A 23,933-nucleotide genomic window follows, 5' to 3' on the forward strand; every position below is an offset into this window, starting at 1 on the left:
TCAAAATACCGGGACATCAGTTATGGTCCTAGGTCTGACAATGTAAAGCGCTTCGAGTCCCTCGAGAAAAAACGCTATATAAATATAATAAATATAATTCACTTCACTTTGACACCCCTAACAATTCCATCTACATTACGAAGTGTGTTTGTGAGTGAGGGCAAACATGCCAGATCTAATCCAAATGTAATTGTGGTGATCTTCCACAATGAAATGAATTTATAGGGAACACAGTTCATAACCGTTTCATTATAGCAACAGATCCATTTACTTGATATTGTTTCCAACGTGGTGCAACTTGGAAGTCAAACAGCTTCAAAGTCTGTTTGCCTTCGGTCTTGATACTTCCTTACCTGCTGAAACGCCACTACCTCTTTCAATTGAACGCGTGTGTTAAGTGTTTAGGGAAGTTGATGCGTGGCAGGAGCAGAGAGAGAGTTCCTTATGGGCCACAAGAGAGAGGAGATGGAGCGAAGAGGGTGTGTGCTGCATTGTTTCGCGGAAAAGGGAAGGAGAAGAAGAAGAAGTATAGGCCATAAGGTGAACTTACAGTATTGTCAGGTGAACTTCAGGGTATTGTTCAACTCTTCCCCATCTCAAGTATTCCGTGCCGTGGCGGTGCTAGTTGAAAGCACGGAGGACTTAGTTGTCGATGACCTGTGGCCTTTGGACGCGGTTAATTCCCCCCCTTTCCCTTCCTCTTTCTCCCCTTCTCCATGCCTCGCTCTGACAGAGCGGTAAGTGTAGCCAGCGCCACTGTACTCTCCCTGCAGCTTCTTAGACATTAATCCATTGTGATGACATCGACCTTGCTCTGAGACGTGTGTGTGTGTGTGTGTGTGTGCGTGTGTCCACAATCACCCCTCCAGCCAGCAGCTACGCAGGTATCACTAGTCCGTTCAATGACGATCTTCTCTCCTTGGCTGTCAAAACAGTAGTCCTGGGGAGCCCTGAAGACCGGTTGCTCAGTTAGCTTTAAGTGTGTGTTTGCTTGTGTGTGTGTGTGTGTGTGTGTGTGTGTGTGTGTGTGTGATGTGTGTGAAGAGCAGTATTATAGCCCTCTCTAACCTTGGCTGCAAGAGAGCCACACGAGCCCCCTCCGACTTCCCCCGGCAGCCTCCAGGAGACCAGGGGTCTTTGTCTCCCATGTTCCCCCAGCTGAGGAGCCTGATCTCTGGGCACACACCGGGTCACAGGCCCCCCCTGGGTGATCAGATCCTCCACCAGCCCTCCGGGGGGGAGCGAAGCAAAGTTGAGCGGCACGAGAAGCCATCTGGTGCGCATGCATGGGGGACACACTTTTTGACTTTAGCAAAAAAGTGTGTGTGTTACTTACTTAAACACACACACACACTCGCTCGGTGGTTGTGTCCTCAAAACTTTTCTCACACAAATGTGCCATTAAATGTTCACCTTCAGGGCTTCTGTGGTAGGAAGCGTGTTCAATCCTGGAAGTAATTCATTACAAAAAAAGGATCAAAAGTGCGACAACTTGGAGAAAAGATGAATCTAACGCTGTCTTTGTACATATTAAACCCTGTTAAATATTGTTGGCTGTCAAGAAATAACATTCAAGCCAGAAGGGAGCATCAAATTGTGCTGCATAGATTTTTGGGGTTAGAAAGAGAATGCTGATGGTTCGGTTTATAGTAGTGCCTCGGTTAGTATAGTGCAGGGGTCGGCAACCCGCGGCTCCGGTCTTTGATCAGTCTGATGCTGCTCAACATAAACACAACAGAACAAATACCCAGAATCCCATGCAGCCCTGACTCTTCCTGGCTACATTATACACCCCTGCTACCACCAAACCCCACCCCAACCCTGCTCCCTCACACATCAAGCCCCCCTCTGTGCGTCGGTTGAGGTGAAGAGTTAGGGCTGCATGGGATTCTGGGTATTTGTTCTGTTGCGGATGTTCTCCCGAAATGTGTTTGTCATTCTTGTTTTGATGTGGGTTCACAGTGTGGCGCATTATTAGTAAGAGTGTTAAAGTTTTTTTTATACAGCCACCGTCAGTGTAACCTGTGTGGTTGTTGAGCAAGTATGCCTTGCTGTCACTTACGTGTGCAAGCATATGATGCATACAACGTGTGGCTGGGCCGGCACGCTGATTTTAGTGGGCGCTAAATGCTGTACCATCACGGCAAGTTTGAGAGAACAGTTGCCTTGACAATCATAGTCTGCCGTGTCTGAGACTCTTGGTTTATACATAGCACAAAGCAAGAAAAAAAAACTTTGTATGCAGTGTTATTTCATTTTAAATTTCTAAATAATTTTGTGGCTCCCATTGTTTTCTTTAATTTGTGAAACTGGTCAAAATGGCTCTTTGACTGGTAAAGGTTGCCGACCCCTGGGATAGTGGGACAGAATCGTAATTTTCCCATAAGAAATAATGCAAAACCAATGAACCCGTTCCAAGCACCTAAACCAGACCTGGGTCAAATTAAGGCCCAGGCTTTTCAATCCGGCCCACCGGACATTCCCAAATATTTTTTTAGATCTTTAAGATGGAAAGTGTAGCTGCCATTATGATGTGCAATGTTTTCTAATGACCATAAGGCTTGAACTATACAAAGTATTTCAATTAGATATGTCCGATAATGGCTTTTTTGCCGACATTCCGATATGGTCCAACCCTTAATTACCGATACCGATATATACAGTCGTGGAATGAACACATTATTATGCCTAATTTTGTTGTGATGCCCCCGCTGGATGCATTAAACAATGTAACAAGGTTTTCCAAAATAAATCAACTCAAGTTATGGAAAAAAAAGTGCCAACATGGCACTGCCATATTTATTATTGAAGTCACAAAGTGCATTATTTTTTTTTAAACATGCCTCAAAACAGCAGCTTGGAATTTGGGACATGCTTTTTCTGAGACAGCATGAGGAGGTTGAGGTGGGCAGGGTTAGGTAGGGGGTAGCGGGGGCATGTATATTGTAGCGTTCCGGAAGAGTTAGTGCTGCACAGGATTCTGGGTATTTGTTCTGTTGTGTTACGGTGCGGATGTTCTCCCCAAATGTGTTTGTCATTCTTGTTTGATGTGGGTTCACAGTGTGGTGCATATTCGTAACAGTGTTAAAGTTGTTTATACGGCCACCCTCAGTGTGACCTGTATGGCTGTTGACCAAGTATGCCTTGCATTCACTTGTGTGTGTGAAAAGCCGTAGATATTATGTGACTGGGCCGGCACGCAAAGGCAGTGCCTTTAAGGTTTATTGGCGCTCTGTACTTCGCCCTATGTCCGTGTACACAGCGGCGTTTTAAAAAGTCATACATTTTACTTTTTGAAACCGATACCGATAATTTCCGATACTACATTTTAAAGCATTTATCGTCCGATAATATCGGCAGTCCGATATTATCGGACATCCTTAATTTCAATGGTTGGAATCTGCGCTTTTGCATGATATACTAGTTACTATGGTCATCTAATTAGTTACTATGATCATCTAATTAGTTACTATGATCATCTAATTAGTTACTATGGTAATCTAATTAGTTACTATGATCATCTAATTAGTTACTATGATCATCTAATTAGTTACTATGGTAATCTAATTAGTTACTATGGTCATCTAATTAGTTACTATGGTAATCTAAGTCACAGCAGCTCAGACGAGGTACCAAGCAGTGTGGGTGGGGAGCGTTTCCACAGAGTGTTTCCAGAGCGGCCAGCCTGAAATGCGGGTGTCAGGGACAGACGCGGAAGGAGATTTTTACAACAAAGTTCTAAAGCTGAGTTATGTATCAGATTAAAAACAAATCTGATACATAACTCAGCTTTGTTTTTTACCTTTCGCGTTCATATTGCGCTGTGTTTGTTGCATTTTTGTTGCGTTTCGCTTGATTGTAAAATATGTGGATGGAAAGGGGGGGTGACGTTCATATGTTGTCAGTATTCAGTGTTTTATCGTTCATAGTTAATATTGTAAATCCCACATTATTTATTTTCATGTACATTCTGAGTGTCTCATTCAGTAAAAAAAGAGATCGGAAGGTTGTGAGTTCAAACCCCGGCCGAGTCATACCAAAGACTATAAAAATGGGAGCCATTACCTCCCTGCTTAGCACTCAGCATCAAGGGTTGGAATTGGGGGTTAAATCACCAAAAATTATTCCCGGGCGTGGCCACCGCTGCTGCCCACTGCTCCCCTCACCTCCCAGGGAGTGATCGAGGGTGATGGGTCAAATGCAGAGAATACTTTCGCCACACCTAGTGTGTGTGTGACAATCATTGGAACTTTAACTTTAACTCAGACATTAATGCGAGGTTTTATATTTGTGTTCCTAAAAGTAGATATACCGGCCCCCAGCTCTAAATTTGGCCCCCCCCAAGTCAAAATAATTGCCCAGGCCTGACTTAAACATATTACTACACATTTATGCGGGAAATAAGGAATAAATAAATGAAATATTTATTTTTTGAATTCAACAGTGCTTTCTTTATCTAAGTGCTGGAACTTGCAACTTTCTTTGGCCCCATTGATTATTTTGCAGTCGTACGCAATAAAAACTCAGGGGTTGAGTCACCAATGCGTGGGATTCTTTGTTTGTTCCGTACCTTGGAGACATCATGCCTCGTCGGTGTGTTGTCGGAGGGTGTAACAACACGAACAGGGACGGATTCAAGTTGCACCAGTGGCCCAAAGATGCCAAAGTGGCAAGAAATTGGACGTTTGTTCCGCACACTTTACCGACGAAAGCTATGCTACGACAGAGATGGCAAGAATGTGTGGATATCCTGCGACACTCAAAGCAGATGCATTTCCAACCATAAAGTCAAAGAAATCTGCCGCCAGACCCCCATTGAATCTTCCGAAGTGTGTGAGCAATTCAGGGACAAAGGACCTCGGTAGCACGGCAAGCAATGGCGGCAGTTTGTTCCCGCAGACGAGCGAGCTAAACCCCCTGGATGTCTTGGCTCACACCGTCCCTTATGCCACCGAAGATGATCAAGAGAAGAATATCGACCCTAGCTTTCCTGGCCTGCTGACATCAACTCCAAAACTGGACAGATCAGCTTTCAGGGAAAGAGAGCGGATGAGGGTATGTCTACAGAATATATTAATTGATGAAAACTGGGCTGTCTGCACTCTCAAAGTGCATGTTGTTGCCAAATGTATTTCATATGCTGTAAACCTAGTTCATAGTTGTTAGTTTCCTTTAATGCCAAACAAACACATACCAATCGTTGGTTAGAAGGCGATCGCCGAATTCGTCCTCGCTTTCTCCCGTGTCGCTGGCTGTCGTGTCGTTTTCGTCGGTTTCGCTTGCATACGGTTCAAACCGATATGGCTCAATAGCTTCAGTTTCTTCTTCAATTTGGTTTTCGCTACCTGCCTCCACACTACAACCATCCGTTTCAATACATGCCTAATCTGTTGAATCGCTTAAGCCGCTGAAATCCGAGTCTGAATCCGAGCTAATGTCGCTATAGCTTGCTGTTCTATGCACCATGTTTGTTTGTGTTGGCTTCACTATGTGACGTCACAGGAAAATGGACGGGTGTATATAACGATGGTTAAAATCAGGCACTTTGAAGCCTTTTTTTAGGGATATTGCGTGATGGGTAAAATTTTGAAAAAAACTTCGAAAAATAAAATAAGCCACTGGGAACTGATTTTTAATGGTTTTAACCCTTCTGAAATTGTGATAATGTTCCCCTTTAATGAACCCAAAAATACCTTAAAATAAGTATATTCTCACTAATAACAAGTGTACTTTTCTTGGTAGAAAAAAAATGAGACCTTTTTGCTCAATATGTTGAAAAATATTCTTAAATGAAGTAAATGCTAGTGCCATTATCTTGACATAATGATATGCGCTCGGCATTACATTTACTTATACTAAAAACTAATTTATTGTTCTTATTGGAAAGGCAACAAGGCAACCGCTTGTTACTCTCGGAGTCTCCTAGCGGCTCAGGCAAATCATATTGTCTAAAAATGCATTTTTCCATGGATAACATGACATCATCGCGCCAAGTGCGTGCTCTTTCAGTCAATTAGTGCGCATATATACATACTTGCCAACCCTCCCGAATTTTCCGGGAGACTCCCGAAATTCAGCGCCTCACCCGAAAACCTCCCGGGACAAATATTCTCCCGAAAATCTCCCGATTTTCAGCCGGAGCTGGAGGCCACGCCCCCTCCAGCTCCATGCGGACCTGAGTGAGGACAGCCTTTTTTCACGACGGGAGGACAACAGGGTGACAAGAACTAAATCATCCAGACTAGAGATACATTGTATTATTATGTTTATCCTACCTAAAAATAAATATATTTATTAATTTAAAAAAATAAATAAAAATTTGACTATATTTTGCTAAAAACATCAAAATTTATTGTATTTTTATTTGTATTTTTCCGGCTCCTTATTACATCCAGCCATAGAATTATACCGGTACATTAAAATAAACATATTTGAAATAATTAATGTTAAATTATCATAATAATTCATTTAAAATGACCATATTTAATTATTAAAATAATTGCTTGTTTATCAACAACTTTACCATTTTATTCATTACAATTTGAAGCTCTCAGAAGCCAAGTTATCGCTTGCTGTTCTATGCACCATGTTTGTTTGTATTGACTTCACTATGTGACGTCACAGGAAAATGGACGGGTGTATATAACGATGGTTAAAATCAGGCACTTTGAAGCTTTTTTTAGGGATATTGCGTGATGGGTAAAATTGTGGAAAAAACTTCGAAAAATAAAATAAGCCACTGGGAACTAATTTTTAATGGTTTTAACCATTCAGAAATTGTGATAATGTTCCCCTTTAAGAATATTTTTCCACATATTGAGCAAAAAGGTCTCTTTTTTTTTTTTCTACCAAGAAACGTGAATATACTTATTTTAAGGTATTTTTGGATTTATTGAGGTTAGCTAATTTTACTTGTTTTGGAAAGTCTTGACAAGCCAAATTTTCTTGTTCTATTGGCAGATAATTTTGCTTAGTTCAAGTAAAATACCCCTCATTTTTGTATTTTTTTTTTCTTGTTTTTGAACACTGACTTTTTGCAGTGTATTTCAAAGTGACTGAAAGCGAGCACAAGACCTCAAAGTGCTCTCCAACACCACATTACTGTTCGAATAATTGACAATAACGGACACTTTGAAGCTTTTTTTTAGGGATATTGCGTGATGGGTAAAATTTTGAAAAAAACTTCGAAAAATAAAATAAGCCACTGGGAACTGATTTTTAATGGTTTTAACCCTTCTGAAATTGTGATAATGTTCCCCTTTAAGAATATTTTTCAACATATTGAGCAAAAAGGTCTCTCTTTTTTTTCTACCAAGAAAAGTGCACTTGTTATTAGTGAGAATATACTTATTTTAAGGTATTTTTGGGTTTATTGAAGTTAGCTAATTTTACTTGTTTTGGAAAGTCTTGACAAGCCAAATTTTCTTGTTCTATTGGCAGATAATTTTGCTTAATTCAAGTAAAATACCCCTCATTTTTGTATTTTTTTTTTTCTTGTTTTTGAACACTGACTTTTTGCAGTGTATCTCTAAGTGACTGAAAGGGAGCACAAGACCTCAAAGTGCTCTCCAACACCACATTACTGTTCGAATAATTGACAATAACGGACACTTTGAAGCTTTTTTTTAGGGATATTGCGTGATGGGTAAAATTTTGAAAAAAACTTCGAAAAATAAAATAAGCCACTGGGAACTGATTTTTAATGGTTTTAACCATTCTGAAATTGTGATAATGTTCCCCTTTAAGATCAAGAAAAAGACAAACAAGCATTAACTGCTTCATTTGTTCTCTCGTGTTTCGGCGTTAGGTTTCTTAACGCGCACGTTTTGTCTGAGCCTGTGTTTGCCTTCGAGGTCAGGTCATGCAGATGGTGTGAAGTTGCGGCACAGACGGTTTCCTCAATTTAACTGCTTTTTTATTATGCAAATCACCCTTTTATGAGACACACTTGTTTGTGTGTGTGTGTGCACGCTCATTATGTCACTGCGGTGAATTACTGAGTGATTCAAGATGTTGCTCTGTAACCGTGTGAAGGCTTTAAGACTGAAGTAGCGAAACTCTACGGAAGGAAGTTGAATGTCTTGTCTCGCAACAACCACAAGTGGATCGTTTTCCTCCATACGGCCGCTTCTCGTGGCATAATCATGTGTCTTCTTTTCAGAGGTGGGAAGCATCAGCGAGGAGACGGACGCGTGCGATTGGTGGAGTTTGGGCGCCATCCTGTATGAGCTTCTGACAGGCACGGTGAGTCCAAAAAAAAAGAAGAAGTGTTGCTTGGGATATGTGCAGGTTGATTGGCAGCTCTCATGACTCTTTATGGTCTTGCCAGGTTGTGTGTTGTTGTTGTTGTGTCATTTGTGTGAAAGAGGTGCCTTCTCTCGCTCTGGTTCTGCGGGAGCACCAGGGGTGTCTGTGCGACTTTCTCCCCCCCCCCCAGCTTGAGCTCCATCTGCTGGGCCATAGGGTCAGCTCTCTGTGGGCCTCTTTCCTGGCTCCTGGAGCACCACTGGGCTCCTGGAGAACACCAGCATCAACCTTACGTCGGTGCTGAAAGTGAAGACCGGGGAAGTGTCAAAAAAGTGCGAGCTATTGTAGGTTCGAGGGCCCGTCTTCCAAGACCTGGAATTTGCGAGGGAGAATCTCAGGGTTGCGGCACACAAACCCATGCATGTCATTTACACCGAGCAAATACAGTTTGAAGTCAAATCAACCATCAAATATTCAACTGGCGGCCTGGGAAGTGAAGTGAAGTGATTTATATTTTATATAGCGCTTTTCTCGAGTGACTCAAAGCGCTTTACATAGTGAAACCAAATATCTAAGTATAAATATTATATTATATTATATTATATTATATTATATTATATTGGGAAATATTATATTATATTATATATATTGATATTACATTTTAAAGCATTTATCGGCCGATGATATCGGCAGTCCGATATTATAGCTCATCTCTAGTGTTTACCTTTTTTTTTTTTTTACGCTGACAGTTGCTTAAAACATTCCTCGCACAGTCAATGATGGCTATAGTTTGACCCTGGAAAGGATTATTTTCTTTTTTTATTGCAAAGTTTTTATGGGAAAATTACAAGTTCGAACAAACCAGAGGTTGAATAGTGCGGGAACGGATTGTGTTTGGCATCGGAGGTTCCACTCTAACACACACACACACACTTAAACAGTGCATGTGCAAAGCGGCCCCCTTCAATTTTTCATTGTCTATTAAATTTAAATCGAGTAACTGCTTGCCAGTGGGCATATTTTCTTATCAGCCATCATCGTTGCCCATCAGTGTCCCGAACATGAGTCAGGGGGTGTTAGGTTGGTGTTATCGTGTTGTTACGACACACACACACACACACACACACACACACACACACACACACACACACACACACTTACCTGGGGAAAAAAACAAAGTCAGTCACACAGATGTCTCCTTTGATGATTACGTCTGGGTACCGTCCTGGCAAGGATAAACACACACACACACACACACACACACACACACACACACACACACACACACACACACACACACACACACACACACACACACACACACACACACACACACACACACACACACACGTACACGTACACGTACAGACAAAGCACAAATAGTGTCTCTTGATCCTTGCAGGATAAGATCTTGCCTGGAGCAGTCTTGACTGCAGCCAGGAACCCTGCCAGAACTCCTGCAGCACGTATCAGGAGAGAGGGAGCGAGGCAGCAAATCCAGCTGATGGGGTGGGGGTGGGGGGGTGGGGGGGGGGGTGTATTGAGTGGGGGGAGAACACACATTGGGCCACCACACTGCAAAAAGTCAGTGTTCAAAAACAAGGGAAAAAAATATACAAAAATGGGGGTACCGTATTTTCCGCACCATAAGCCGCCCCGTGTTATAAGCCGCGCCTTCAATGAACGGCATATTTCAAAACTTTGTCCACCTATAAGCCGCCCCGTGTTGTAAGCCGCATCTAACTGCGCTACAGGGAATGTCAAAAAAACAGTCAGATAGGTCAGTTAAACTTTAATAATATATTAAAAACCAGCGTTCTAACAACTCTGTTCACTCCCAAAATGTACGGTAATGTGCAATCACAAACATAGTAAAATTCAAAATAGTGCAGAGCAATAGCAACATAATGTTGCTCGAACGTTAATGTCACAACACACAAAATAAACATAACACTCACTTTCTGAAGTTATTCTTCATTCATAAATCCCTCGAATTCTTCTCCTACGGTGTCCGAATTAAAAAGTTGGGCGAATTACGGGATCCAAAATGGCCGGCTCCGTCTCGTCGAAGTCATCGGAGTCAGTGTCGCTGTTGTTTTTCCAGCAGTTCCGTGAATCCTGCCTTCCGGAAAGCTCGGACCACAGTTGAGACCGAAATATCCGCCCAGGCATTTACGATCCACTGGCAGATGTTGGCGTTTGTCGTCCGGCGCTGTCTCCCTGTCTTAGTGAAGGTGTGTTCGCCTTCGGTCATCCATTGTTCCCACGCCGTTCGCAGTCATGCTTTAAATGCCCTGTTGACACCAATATCGAGCGGTTGGAGTTCTTTGGTTAATCCACCCGGAATGACGGCGAGTGTTGTATTTGTGTGCTTCACTTGTTTTTTGACACCATCTGTGATGTGGGCGCGCATGGAGTCGTATATCAAACATGGACGGAGCTGCGTGAAAAAAGCCACCCGGCCTCTTCGCGTAAACTTCCCTTAACCACTCGCTCATCTTTTCTTCATCCATCCATCCCTTCGAGTTAGCTTTTATGATGACGCCGGCTGGAAAGTTCTCTTTTGGCAAGGTCTTCCTTTTGAATATCACCATGGGTGGAAGTTTCTGGCCATTAGCATGGCAAGCTAGAACCACAGTGTGTCGCTTAGTAGGAGCCATTTTGTGGTCTTTACAGATGTAAACACACAAAGGAAATGAAACGTAATACCCACGCGCTTCTTCTTCTTCTACCGGGGCGGGTGGTTGCTTACAGTAGAAGAAGAAGCGCTTCCTCTTCTATGGGGGCGGGTGCTTACCTTGGCGGTTGCTTACCGTAGAAGAAGAAGCACTTCCTCTTCTACGGGGGAAAAAGATGGCGGCTGTTTACCGTAGTTGCGAGACCTAAACTTTATGAAAATGAATCTTAATATTAATCCATATATAAAGCGCACCGGGTTATAAGCCGCACTGTCAGCTTTTGAGTAAATTTGTGGTTTTTAGGTGCGGCTAATAGTGCGGAAAATACGGTATTTTATTTGAACTAAGCAAAATTATCTGCCAATAGAACAAGAAAATTTGGCTTGTCAAGACTTTCCAAAACAAATCAAATTAGCTAACTTCAATGAACCCAAAAATACCTTAAAATAAATAAATTCTAACTAATAAGTGTACTATTATACTCTTGTTTCATTGAAAATAAAACAGCAAAGTCCATTTGGCTGTCATCTGTTTTAATTATGAAACACAATTGTCTCAAAGTCATGATTTTTTTTTTTTTTTCATGCTTAAAATAAGAAATGATGACTTTAAAAAAGTAGTTTTATACTTGTGAGTGTTGATGACACAGCTTTGCAACACTTGATATTCTAGTTTCAAGCATGTTTTACTCAATATAGGTCATCAAATCTCAGCAACAAGCTGTAATATCTTACTGAGATCATGTAGGACCAAAACACTTAAAACAAGTAAAACACTCTAACATAAAATCTGCTTACACTACAAAAAGTCAGCATTCAAAAACAAGAAAAAAAACTACAAAAATGAGAGGTATTTTATTTGAACTAAGCGAAATTATCTGCCAATAGAACAAGAAAATTTGGCTTGTCAAGACTTTCCAAAACAAGTCAAATTAGCTAACCTCAATGAACCCCAAAATACCTTAAAATAAGTATATTCTCACTAATAACAAGTGCACTTTTCTTGATCTTAAATGAAGTAAATGCTAGTGCCATTAACTTGACATAATGATATGCGCTTCCTTGAAACCAGCAAATTTATACTAAAAACTAGTTTATTTTTCTTAATGGAAAGGAAACAGTTAAGAATGTATGTCTTAACTGCGAGAGATAAGTTTGGACCAAAACACTTAAAACAAGTAAAACACTAACATAAAATCCGCTTAGTAAGAATGATCTTATCAGACAAAAAATAAGCAAATATCACCCTTATTTGAGATATTTCATCTTACTTAGATTTCAGTTTTTGCAGTGTACTTTATCCCTTTAACTTCACTGCAAAAAGTCAGTGTTCAAAAACGAGGGGAAAAAAATACAAAAATGAGGGGTATTTTATTTGAACTAAGCAAAATTATATTGTATCGTCTCGGAAGAGTTAGTGCTGCAAGGGTTTCTGGGTATTTGTTCTGTTGTGTTTATGTTGTGTTACGGTGCGGATGTTCTCCCGAAAACATAATGATATGCGCTCGGCATTACATTTCTTGAAACCAGCAAATTTATACTAAAAACTAGTTTATTTTTCTTAATGGAAAGGAAACAGTTAAGAATGTATTTCTTAACTGGGAGAGATAAGTTAGGACCAAAACACTTAAAACAAGTAAAACACTCTAACATAAAATCTGCTTAGTAAGTATTATCTTATCAGACAAAAAATAGGCAAATATCACCCTTATTTGAGATATTTCATCTTACTTAGATTTCAGTTTTTGCAGTGTACTTTATCCCTATAACTTCACTGCAAAAAGTCAGTGTTCAAAAACAAGAAAAAATAATACAAAAATGAGGGGTATTTTATTTGAACTAAGCAAAATTATCTGCCAATAGAACAAGAAAATTTGGCTTGTCAAGACTTTCCAAAACAAGTCAAATTAGCTAACTTCAATGAACCCAAAAATACCTTAAAATAAGTATATTCTCACTAATAACAAGTGCACTTTTCTTGGTAGAAAAAACAATATGAGACCTTTTTGCTCAATATGTTGAAAAATATTCTTAAATGACATAATGATATGCGCTCGGCATTACATTTCTTGAAACCAGCAAACTTATACTAAAAACTATTTTATTGTTCTTAATGGAAAGGCAACAAGGCAAGCGCTTGTTACTCTCTGTCAAGACTTGGACTATGGCGTGGTTTGTTCTCCCGTGGTGCAAATGAACATTTGGACCAGACATGGCGTGAAGGTGAAGACATATTTAATTTTACTATAACAAAAAGAACAAACTAAAGGTGCGCACAAGGCGGAAGTACAAACTTGACAAATGAAACCAATACTTGCACGTGGGCAAAAAACTAAGGACATGAACAAAAGTCGCTAACTGTGGCATGAATCGAAAAAACTTACTTGTACAGGGCATTAGTGATGGGTCCGGCAACACCGATGCATCGGCGCATGCGTCGAGCTCATAGAGCAAAACCCTGTGTCGGTGCGCGTACCGCTTTTAGAAAGTCACGTGACCGATCATGAGCTGTTTTGGTCACGTGACCGATACGCCAACTGTGTCGCACTGACGCCTCATCTGCGCCCTGTGAGCGTGTCTTTTCTACAGCCGGAGAAATAATAACTAAGAAGAGAAATCGTCTAAAATGTAATACGTCGGAAAATTTTTTTTTTTTTTTTTTTTTATAAAAATGTGTAAAAAAAATAAATAAATAAAATTCCCAGTCCACAATCATCCACAACACATTCTCTTGGATGTCCATGTTATGATACATGTTCACATTAATTATTGACTGTATCTAAAAAAGATACAAATATATTTTTATTTAAATGAAGATATGAAATAATCCTAAATAAAATACAATGACTTGGTTTATATTATTGTTTATACTAGGGCAGGGGTCACCAACGCGGTGCCCGCGGGCACCAGGTAGCCCGTAAGGACCAGATCAGTCACCCGCTGGCCTGTTCTAAAAATAGCTCAAAGAGCAGCACTTACCAGTGAGCTGCCTCTATTTTTTAAATGTCATTTATTTATTAACAAGCTGGTCTCGCTTTGCTTGACATTTTTAATTCTAAAAGAGACAAAACTCAAATAGAATTTGAAAATCCATGAAAATATTTTAAAGACTTGGTCTTCACTTGTTTAAATAAATTCTTTTTTTTTTTTTTTACTTTGCTTCTTATTACTTTTAGAAATACAATTTTAGAGAAAAAATTCAACCTTAAAAGTGATTTTAGGATTTTTAAACACATATACCTTTTTACCTTTTAAATGTCTTCCTCTTCTTTCCTGACAATTTAAATCAATGTTCAAGTAAAAAATTTTTTTTTTCATTGTAAAGAATAATAAATATTTTAGCTTCTGTTTTTTCGACAAAGAATATTTGTGAAATATTTCTTCAAACTTACTATGATTAAAATTCAAAAAAATTATTCTGGCAAATCTAGAAAATCTGTAGAATCAAATTTAAATCTAATTTCAAAGTATTTTGAATTTCTTTTAAAATTTTTGTTCTGGAAAATCTAGAAGAAATACTGATTTGTCTTTGTTAGAAATATAGCTTGGTCCAATTTGTTAAATATTCTGACAAAGTGCAGATTGGATTTTAACCAATTCGAAACATGTCATCAAAATTCTAAAATTTATCTTAATCAGGAAAAATTACTAATGTTCCATAAATTATTTTTTTTATTTTTTCAAAAAGATTCAAATTAGCTAGTTTTTCTCTTCTTTTTGTCGGTTGAATTTTGAATTTTAAAGAGTCGAAATTAAAGATAAACTATGTTTCAAAATTTGATTTGATTTTTTTTTCGTGTTTTCTCCTCTTTTAAACCGTTCAATTAAGTGTTTTTTTCATCATTTATTCTCTAGAAAAAACCTTCCGTAAAAGGAAAAAAAAATGTACAACGGAATGACAGACAGAAATACCCATTTTTTTTATATATATAAATGTATTTATTTAGCTATTCTTGTTTGAATCACACTTACGTGTAACTTACAAATGACAATATATTTATTTATTTAAGTGTGTATCAAACTGGTAGCCCTTCGCATTAATCAGTACCCAAGAAGTAGTTTTTGGTTTCAAAAAGGTTGGTGACCCCTGTACTATGGCATCAAATCAGTGTCAGTTGAGTCGGTCCATAGGTTGCCTGTAGGGATTTTTAATGTCCAGCAGATGTCAGTATTTAGTGACACAGTATCGACACAGTATCAATACAGTTTTGCAATGTGTCAAAACGCTTCATGACGCCTCATCAACCCATCACTACAGGGCATGAAGTACGCAGAGGTAAACAGAGTGTGACTGGGGTATGATTGTGGGATGTCGTCAGAACGACAAACTGAAAACAATGAACTTAAATACTATAGACATGATTAGTGAAAGCAGGTGCGTGACTCAAAATGTGAAACAGGTGCGTGACGTGACAGGTGAAAACTAATGGTTGCTATGGTGACAAAACAAAAGTGCACAAAAAGTCCAAAAACAAAACCGAACATGACTAAAACAAAAACATGATCACACAGACATGACACTCTCGTGGTCTCCTCGCCGCTCAGGCAAATCATATTGTCTAAAAATGCATTTTTCCATGGATAACATGACATCATCGCGCCAAGTGCGTGCTCTTTCCCCTGGCCAGAATTTTTCGAATTGTAATTTTGAAGAATTTATCTGAATGTGCATGAACTATCCAATCCATCCATCCGTCTTCCTCCGCTTATCCGAGGTCGGGTCGCGGGGGCAGCACCCTAAGCAGGGAAGCCCAGACTTCCCTCTCCCCAGCCACTTCGTCCAGCTCTTCCCGGGGGATCCCGAGGCGTTCCCAGGCCAGCCGGGAAGACAAAGTCTTCCCAACGTGTTCTGGGTACTATCCAATCCAATCCACTTTATTTATATAGCACATTTAAACATACTTGCCAACCCTCCCGGATTTTCCGGGAGACTCCCGAAATTCAGCGCCTCTCCCGAAAACCTCCCGGGACAAATATTCTCCCGAAAATCTCCCGATTTTCACCCGGAGCTGGTTGACCCTGGATCTCAGGAAACAGAGTGGACCGACACCAGCAGATGACATGGCACCCCAAACCATCACTGATGGTGGAAACTTTACACTAGACTTCAGGCAACGTGGATCCTGTGCCTCTCCTGTCTTCCTCCAGACTCTGGGACCTCGATTTCCAAAGGAAATGCAAAATTTGCATGGTTGGGTGATGGTTCGGGGTGCCATGTCATCTGCTGGTGTCGGTCCACTCTGTTTCCTGAGATCCAGGGTCAACGCAGCCGTCTACCAGCAAGTTTTAGAGCACTTCATGCTTCCTGCTGCTGACCTGCTCTATGGAGATGGAGATTTCAAGTTCCAACAGGACTTGGCGCCTGCACACAGCGCAAAATCTACCCGTGCCTGGTTTACGGACCATGGTATTTCTGTTCTAAATTGGCCCGCCAACTCCCCTGACCTTAGCCCCATAGAAAATCTGTGGGGTATTGTGAAAAGGAAGATGCAGAATGCCAGACCCAAAAACGCAGAAGAGTTGAAGGCCACTATCAGAGCAACCTGGGCTCTCATAACACCTGAGCAGTGCCAGAAACTCATCGACTCCATGCCACGCCGCATTAACGCAGTAATTGAGGCAAAAGGAGCTCCAACCAAGTATTGAGTATTGTACATGCTCATATTTTTCATTTTCATACTTTTCAGTTGGCCAACATTTCTAAAAATCCCTTTTTTGTATTAGCCTTAAGTAATATTCTAATTTTGTGACACACGGAATTTTGGATTTTCATTTGTTGCCACTTCAAATCATCAAAATTAAATGAAATAAACATTTGAATGCATCAGTCTGTGTGCAATGAATAAATATAATGTACAAGTTACACCTTTTGAATGCAATTACTGAAATAAATCAAGTTTTTCAAAATATTCTAATTTACTGGCTTTTACCTGTATGTATGTATGTATATATATATATATATATATATATATATATATATATATATATATGAAATACTTGACTTGGTGAATTCTAGCTGTAAATATACTCCTCCCCTCCTAGCCACGCCCTCAACCACGCTCCCGCCCCACCCCGACCACGCCCCCCAGCCCCCACCTCCCGAAATCGGAGGTCTCAAGGTTGGCAAGTATGCATTTAAACAGCAAAAATGTTTCCAAAGTGCTGCACAACAATATTAAAAACAATATTCAAATATTATCCTTAGCTCCACCAATGACTGAATAAAAACAAAAAAATTAATAAATATAAAACCAATATAAAAACAATATAAAAATAAATATGATTAAAAAATGATTTTAAAGGGTAAAACCAATTAAAACAGTAAATAGAATCAAAATTATTTCAAATTATTTCTGTTCAAAATAGTTAGAAATGTCACATGTTAAATGTTTAAATATCATACTTGCCAACCCTCCCGAATTTTCCGGGAGACTCCCGACATTCAGCGCCTCTCCCGAAAACCTCCCGGGACAAATATTCTCCCGAAAATCTCCCGATTTTTCAGCCGGAGCTGGAGGCCACGCCCCCTCCAGCTCCATGCGGACCTGAGTGAGGACAGCCTTTTTTCACGACGGGAGGACAACAGGGTGACAAGAACTAAATCATCCAGACTGGAGATAAATTGTATTATTATGTTTATCTTACCTAAAAATAAATATATTTATTAATTAAAAAAAAATAAAAAAATAAATACAATTGTACTATATTTTGCTAAAAACATCAAAATTAATTGTATTTTTATTTGTATTTTTTCTGACTCCTTATTACATCCAGCCATAGAATTATACATTAAAATAAACATGTTTGAAATAATTCATTTTAAATGATCATAGTAATTCATTTAAAAAGACCATATTTAATTATTAAAATAATTGCTTGTTTATCGACAACTTTAGCATTTTATTCATTACATTTTGAAGCTGTCAGAAGCCAAGTTATGTTATATTCCTTAAGATTTATTTATGCAAGTTTGAAGTATCAATTATCCAAACACAGTTTTGTTTGCATATTTTCAGGATGTATATATATATATATATATATATATATATATATATATATATATATATATATATATATATATATATATATATATATATGTATGTATGTATGTATGTATGTATGTATGTATGTATTTATGTATATATATATATATATATATATATATATATATATATATATATATATATATATAATTATCTTATCAGACAGAAAATAAGCAAATATCACCCTTATTTGACATATTTCATCTTACTTAGATTGCAGTTTTTGCAGTGCACCTTTTGGTTGTTTTTAGGTGAGCGCGGCGATGCGCTTTGGAAATGGCTTCCTAGCGTTCCCAGTTGACCTTTCCATGCTCGTGTTTTCCATACGCTTCCAAGAAAGAGCAACACGAGCAAAAAAAAAAAAAAAAAAAAAAAAAAGGCGTCCTTGTTTGCGGTTACTGTCATCATTGTTGTTTCAGGTGCTCGCGCCTCCTCCCGCGTGTGTGCTCCCACTCCCATGGTGTCCTCCTCCTCCTCCTGCCTGGTTGCTCATGTTCTCTGTGTTTGCATTGATACTTATCTCTCCTCGCAGTCGCTGCTCCGCTGCCATCCAGCAGGGATCGGACGCCACACGGCTCTCAGCATCCCTGAATCGGTGTCGGAGGAGGCCAGATCCTTACTGGAGCAGGTGACCCCCCTCGCATTGCACTTTACCTCAAATAGTAACAAAAAACACATTTCTAACACAATGTCACCTCATTATGACTACATCATTTCATTTATGTACAAACCCCGTTTCCATATGAGTTGGGAAATTAGGTTGGATGTAAATATAAACGGAATACAATGATTTGGAAATCATTTTCAACCCATATTCAGTTGAATATGCTACAAAGACAACATATATATATTTTTTGCAAATAATCATTAACTTTAGAATTTGATGCCAGCAACACGTGACAAAGAAGTTGGGAAAGGTGGCAATAAATACTGATAAAGTTGAGGAATGCTCATCAAACACTTATTTGGAACATCCCACAGGTGTGCAGGCTAATTGGGAACAGGTGGGTGCCATGATTGGGTATAAAAGTAGATTCCATGAAATGCTCAGTCATTCACAAACAAGGATGGGGCGAGGGTCACCACTTTGTCGACAAATGCGTGAGCAAATTGTTGAACAGTTTAAGAAAAACCTTTCTCAACCAGCTATTGCAAGGAATTTAGGGATTTCACCATCTACGGTCCGTAATATCATCATCAAACATTATCACCAGACCTATGTAAGCGTCAATATATACCTTGATGTTGCAGAAAAAAGACCATATATTTTTTTAACCAATTTCCGAACTCTAAATGGGTGAATTTTGGCGAATTAAACGCCTTTCTAATATTCGCTCTCGGAGCGATGACGTCACGACGTGACGTCGCATCGGGAAGCAATCCGCCATTTTCTCAAACACCGAGTCAAATCAGCTCTGTTATTTTCCGTTTTTTTGACTGTTTTCCGTACCTTGGAGACATCATGCCTCGTCGGTGTGTTGTCGGAGGGTGTAACAACACGAACAGGGACGGATTCAAGTTGCACCAGTGGCCCAAAGATGCCAAAGTGGCAAGAAATTGGACGTTTGTTCCGCACACTTTACCGACGAAAGCTATGCTACGACAGAGATGGCAAGAATGTGTGGATATCCTGCGACACTCAAAGCAGATGCATTTCCAACCATAAAGTCAAAGAAATCTGCCGCCAGACCCCCATTGAATCTGCCGGAGTGTGTGAGCAATTCAGGGACAAAGGACCTCGGTAGCACGGCAAGCAATGGCGGCAGTTTGTTCCCGCAGACGAGCGAGCTAAACCCCCTGGATGTCTTGGCTCACACTGTCCCTTAAACTGGACAGATCAGCTTTCAGGAAAAGAGCGCGGATGAGGGTATGTCCACAGAATATATTAATTGATGAAAATTAGGCTGTCTGCACTCTCAAAGTGCATGTTGTTGCCAAATGTATTTCATATGCTGTAAACCTAGTTCATAGTTGTTAGTTTCGCTTGCATACGGTTCAAACCGATATGGCTCAATAGCTTCAGTTTCTTCTTCAATTTGGTTTTCGCTACCTGCCTCCACACTACAACCATCCGTTTCAATACATGCGTAATCTGTTGAATCGCTCAAGCCGCTGAAATCCGAGTCTGAATCCGAGCTAATTTCGCTATAGCTTGCTGTTCTATCCGCCATGTTTGTTTGTGTTGGCATCACTGTGTGACGTCACAGGAAAATGGACGGGTGTATATAACGATGGTTAAAATCAGGCACTTTGAAGCTTTTTTTAGGGATATTGCGTGATGGGTAAAATTTTGAAAAAAACTTTGAAAAATAAAATAAGCCACTGGGAACTGATTTTTAATGGTTTTAACCCTTCTGAAATTGTTATAATGTTCCCCTTTAAATGAAACCTCTGCCTTGTTTTTAATGAACACATAGGCCTACTGTGCTACTGTATTTTAATGTTGGTCATTATTGTGGTACTTGGAAAGCCAAGTGTTTTCTGACTCGGTGAAAAAAAGTTTGAGAACTCCCGATAATGGCTGTTTTAAATATAGATTTAAAAATGTCTGTATTTGTTGGAGTACTTCTTGCCACTTTGGCATCTTTGGGCCACTGGTGCAACTTGAATCCGTCCCTGTTCGTGTTGTTACACCCTCCGACAACACACCGACGAGGCATGATGTCTCCAAGGTACGGAAAACAGTCGAAAAAACGGAAAATAACAGAGCTGATTTGACTCGGTGTTTGAGAAAATGGCGGATTGCTTCCCGATGTGACGCCACGTTGTGACGTCATCGCTCCGAGAGCGAATAATAGAAAGGCGTTTAATTTGCCAAAATTCACCCATTTAGAGTTCGGAAATCGGTTTAAAAAATATATGGTCTTTTTTCTGCAACATCAAGGTATATATTGACGCTTACATAGGTCTGGTGATAATGTTCCCCTTTAAAGGCGCTGCCTTTAGCGTCCTCTACAACCTGTCGTCACGACCGCTATTCCTCCATACAAACAGCGTGCCACATGATATATGCGGCTCTTACACACAAGTGAATGCCCTGCATACTTGGTCAACAGCCATACAGGTCACACTGAGGGTGGCCGTATAAACAACTTTAACACTGTTACAAATATGCGCCACACTGTGAACCCACACCAAACAAGAATGACAAACACATTTCGGGAGAACATCCGCACCGTAACACAACATAAACACAACAGAACAAATACCCAGAAACCCTTGCAGCACTAACTCTTCCGGGACGCTACAATATACACCCCCCCGCTACCACCAAACCCCGCCCACCTCAACCCCCGTAAATATACTTGTTAAAGGGGAACATTATCAAAGCGTCAATATATACTTTGATGTTGCAGAAAAAAGACCATATATTTTTTTAACCGATTTCCGAACTCTAAATGGGTGAATTTTGGCGAATTAAACGCCTTTCTAATATTCGCTCTCTGAGCGATGATGTCACAACGTGACGTCACATCGGGAAGCAATCCGCCATTTTCTCAAACACCGAGTCAAATCAGCTCTGTTATTTTCCGTTTTTTCGACTGTTTTCCGTACCTTGGAGACATCATGCCTCGTCGGTGTGTTGTCGGAGGGTGTAACAACACGAACAGGGACGGATTCAAGTTGCACCAGTGGCCCAAAGATGCCAAAGTGGCAAGAAATTGGACGTTTGTTCCGCACACTTTACCGACGAAAGCTATGCTACGACAGAGATGGCAAGAATGTGTGGATATCCTGCGACACTCAAAGCAGATGCATTTCCAACCATAAAGTCAAAGAAATCTGCCGCCAGACCCCCATTGAATCTGCCGGAGTGTGTGAGCAATTCAGGGACAAAGGACCTCGGTAGCACGGCAAGCAATGGCGGCAGTTTGTTCCCGCAGACGAGCGAGCTAAACCCCCTGGATGTCTTGGCTCACACCGTCCCTTATGCCACCGAAGATGATCAAGAGAAGAATATGGACCCTAGCTTCCCTGGCCTGCCGACATCAACTCCAAAACTGGACAGATCAGCTTTCAGGAAAAGAGCGCAGATGAGGGTATGTCCACAGAATATATTAATTGATGAAAATTGGGCTGTCTGCACTCTCAAAGTGCATGTTGTTGCCAAATGTATTTCATATGCTGTAAACCTAGTTCATAGTTGTTAGTTTCCTTTAATGCCAAACAAACACATACCAATCGTTGGTTAGAAGGCGATCGCCGAATTCGTCCTCGCTTTCTCCCGTGTCATTTTCGTCGGTTTCGCTTGCATACGGTTCAAACCGATATGGCTCAATAGCTTCAGTTTCTTCTTCAATTTCGTTTTCTCTACCTGCCTCCACACTACAACCATCCGTTTCAATACATGCGTAATCTGTTGAATCGCTCAAGCCGCTGAAATCCGAGTCTGAATCCGAGCTAATGTCGCTATAGCTTGCTGTTCTATCCGCCATGTTTGTTTGTGTTGGCATCACTATGTAACGTCACAGGAAAATGGACGGGTGTATATAACGATGGTTAAAATCAGGCACTTTGAAGCTTTTTTTAGGGATATTGCGTGATGCGTAAAATTTTGAAAAAAACTTCGAAAAATATAATAGGCCACTGGGAACTGATTTTTAATGGTTTTAACCATTCTGAAATTGTGATAATGTTCCCTTTTAACAATATGCGCCACACTGTGAACCCACACCAAACAAGCATGACAAACACATTTCGGGAGAACATCCGCACCGTAACACAACATAAACACAACAGCACAAATACCCAGAAACCCGTGCAGCACTAACTCTTCCGGGACGCTACAATATACACCCCCCGCTACCACCAAACCCCGCAAATATACTTGTTAAATGAAACATCTGCCTTGTTTTTAAAGAACACAGGCCTACTGTGCTACTGTATTTTAATGTTGGTCATTATTTTGGTACTTGGAAAGCCAAGTGTTTTCTGACTCGGTGAAAAAAGTTGGAGAACTCCTGATAATGGCTGTTTTAAATATAGATTTAAAAATGTCTGTATTTGTTGCAAATGTGCTCGTTGTTTATGATTATTATTGTTATTAATGTTTAATGTCTTCCTCCGTTCTTTATCAGTTGCTCCAGTACAACCCCACAGAAAGGCTCGGCGCAGGAGTGGGCGGTGTGGACGACATCAGATCGCACCCCTTCTTTGCCAAAGTGCAGTGGCCCAAGTAGGCGCCGCTCCCAGAGATGCATGCTGGGAAATCTGGCTGCCACCGCCGTAACCGCAGGTAGTTAGCACAGAAACCGAGGGAATTTTATTTTTTATTTTTTGCCAAAGTGCAGCGTTGTACCTTGACCTTGTTCATGTTCCTTTGCTGTGTCACTACTGTAACGCATACTGTACAGCGTGCATCGTTCAGGCCTGAAACACTCATCAACAGGAGATGAAAGGACGATACAGGATGATGACTGAGTCAATATTTTTAAAGACTTATTTTTTTTTGCCCACTTGCGATATCAGGGGTTGACTATGCAAGTAAGATATGATGATAATGTCCCAAAACATGCAACACATGCGTAAGAATGAACAAAACAGCTGGGTTTTTTTTAAAGAAATTGCACTAAACACCGAATTCACGGCCATCATGTGTGGCAATAAAGAAGAACATTTGATGTAAGTATGTCTTTAAATGAACTTTATAGTGAACATTTGGTGTAAGAATGTACCGTCTTCTACCTTTACACCTTTTATTTCTTCCTATAGCAGCGCCAACAATAAACACACCTGATCCACGCTTGCAGTGTTGCTTCCTCTCCAGCCGCCAACGCCATGGCGAGCGTGCGCGTGCGTCACATAGCACACGGAATCCTTAGAATGCACCGAGACGGACCCGTGGGGGTCTTTTCAGGGGTATGTTGTACGAAGCTCACCTGCATCAATTCATATTATCATTAGGGATGTTTGGATCACTGATATATGCTGCCGATTCTGATACCGATCATCCATGAGTGATATCG

General features: G+C 40.3%; 1 protein-coding gene across 2 annotated transcripts in view; it reads left to right on the forward strand.

Moving 5' to 3' along the window:
* The window catches only part of rps6kc1 (ribosomal protein S6 kinase polypeptide 1), a 109,704-nt gene extending 85,995 nt beyond the window's left edge, over nt 1-23,709 (forward strand). For both annotated transcript variants that reach the window (XM_061986964.2, XM_061986965.2), the window contains 3 exons: nt 8,162-8,244; nt 18,500-18,595; nt 23,046-23,709. In XM_061986964.2, coding sequence (XP_061842948.2) covers nt 8,162-8,244; nt 18,500-18,595; nt 23,046-23,147 — 281 coding nt within the window. In that variant the 3' untranslated portion in view covers nt 23,148-23,709. The remainder of the gene's footprint in view (nt 1-8,161; nt 8,245-18,499; nt 18,596-23,045) is intronic.
* Nucleotides 23,710-23,933: the final 224 nt, after the last annotated feature.

This window comes from Nerophis lumbriciformis, linkage group LG26, assembly GCF_033978685.3.
Source record: "Nerophis lumbriciformis linkage group LG26, RoL_Nlum_v2.1, whole genome shotgun sequence".
Classification (NCBI taxonomy): Eukaryota; Metazoa; Chordata; class Actinopteri; order Syngnathiformes; family Syngnathidae; genus Nerophis; species Nerophis lumbriciformis.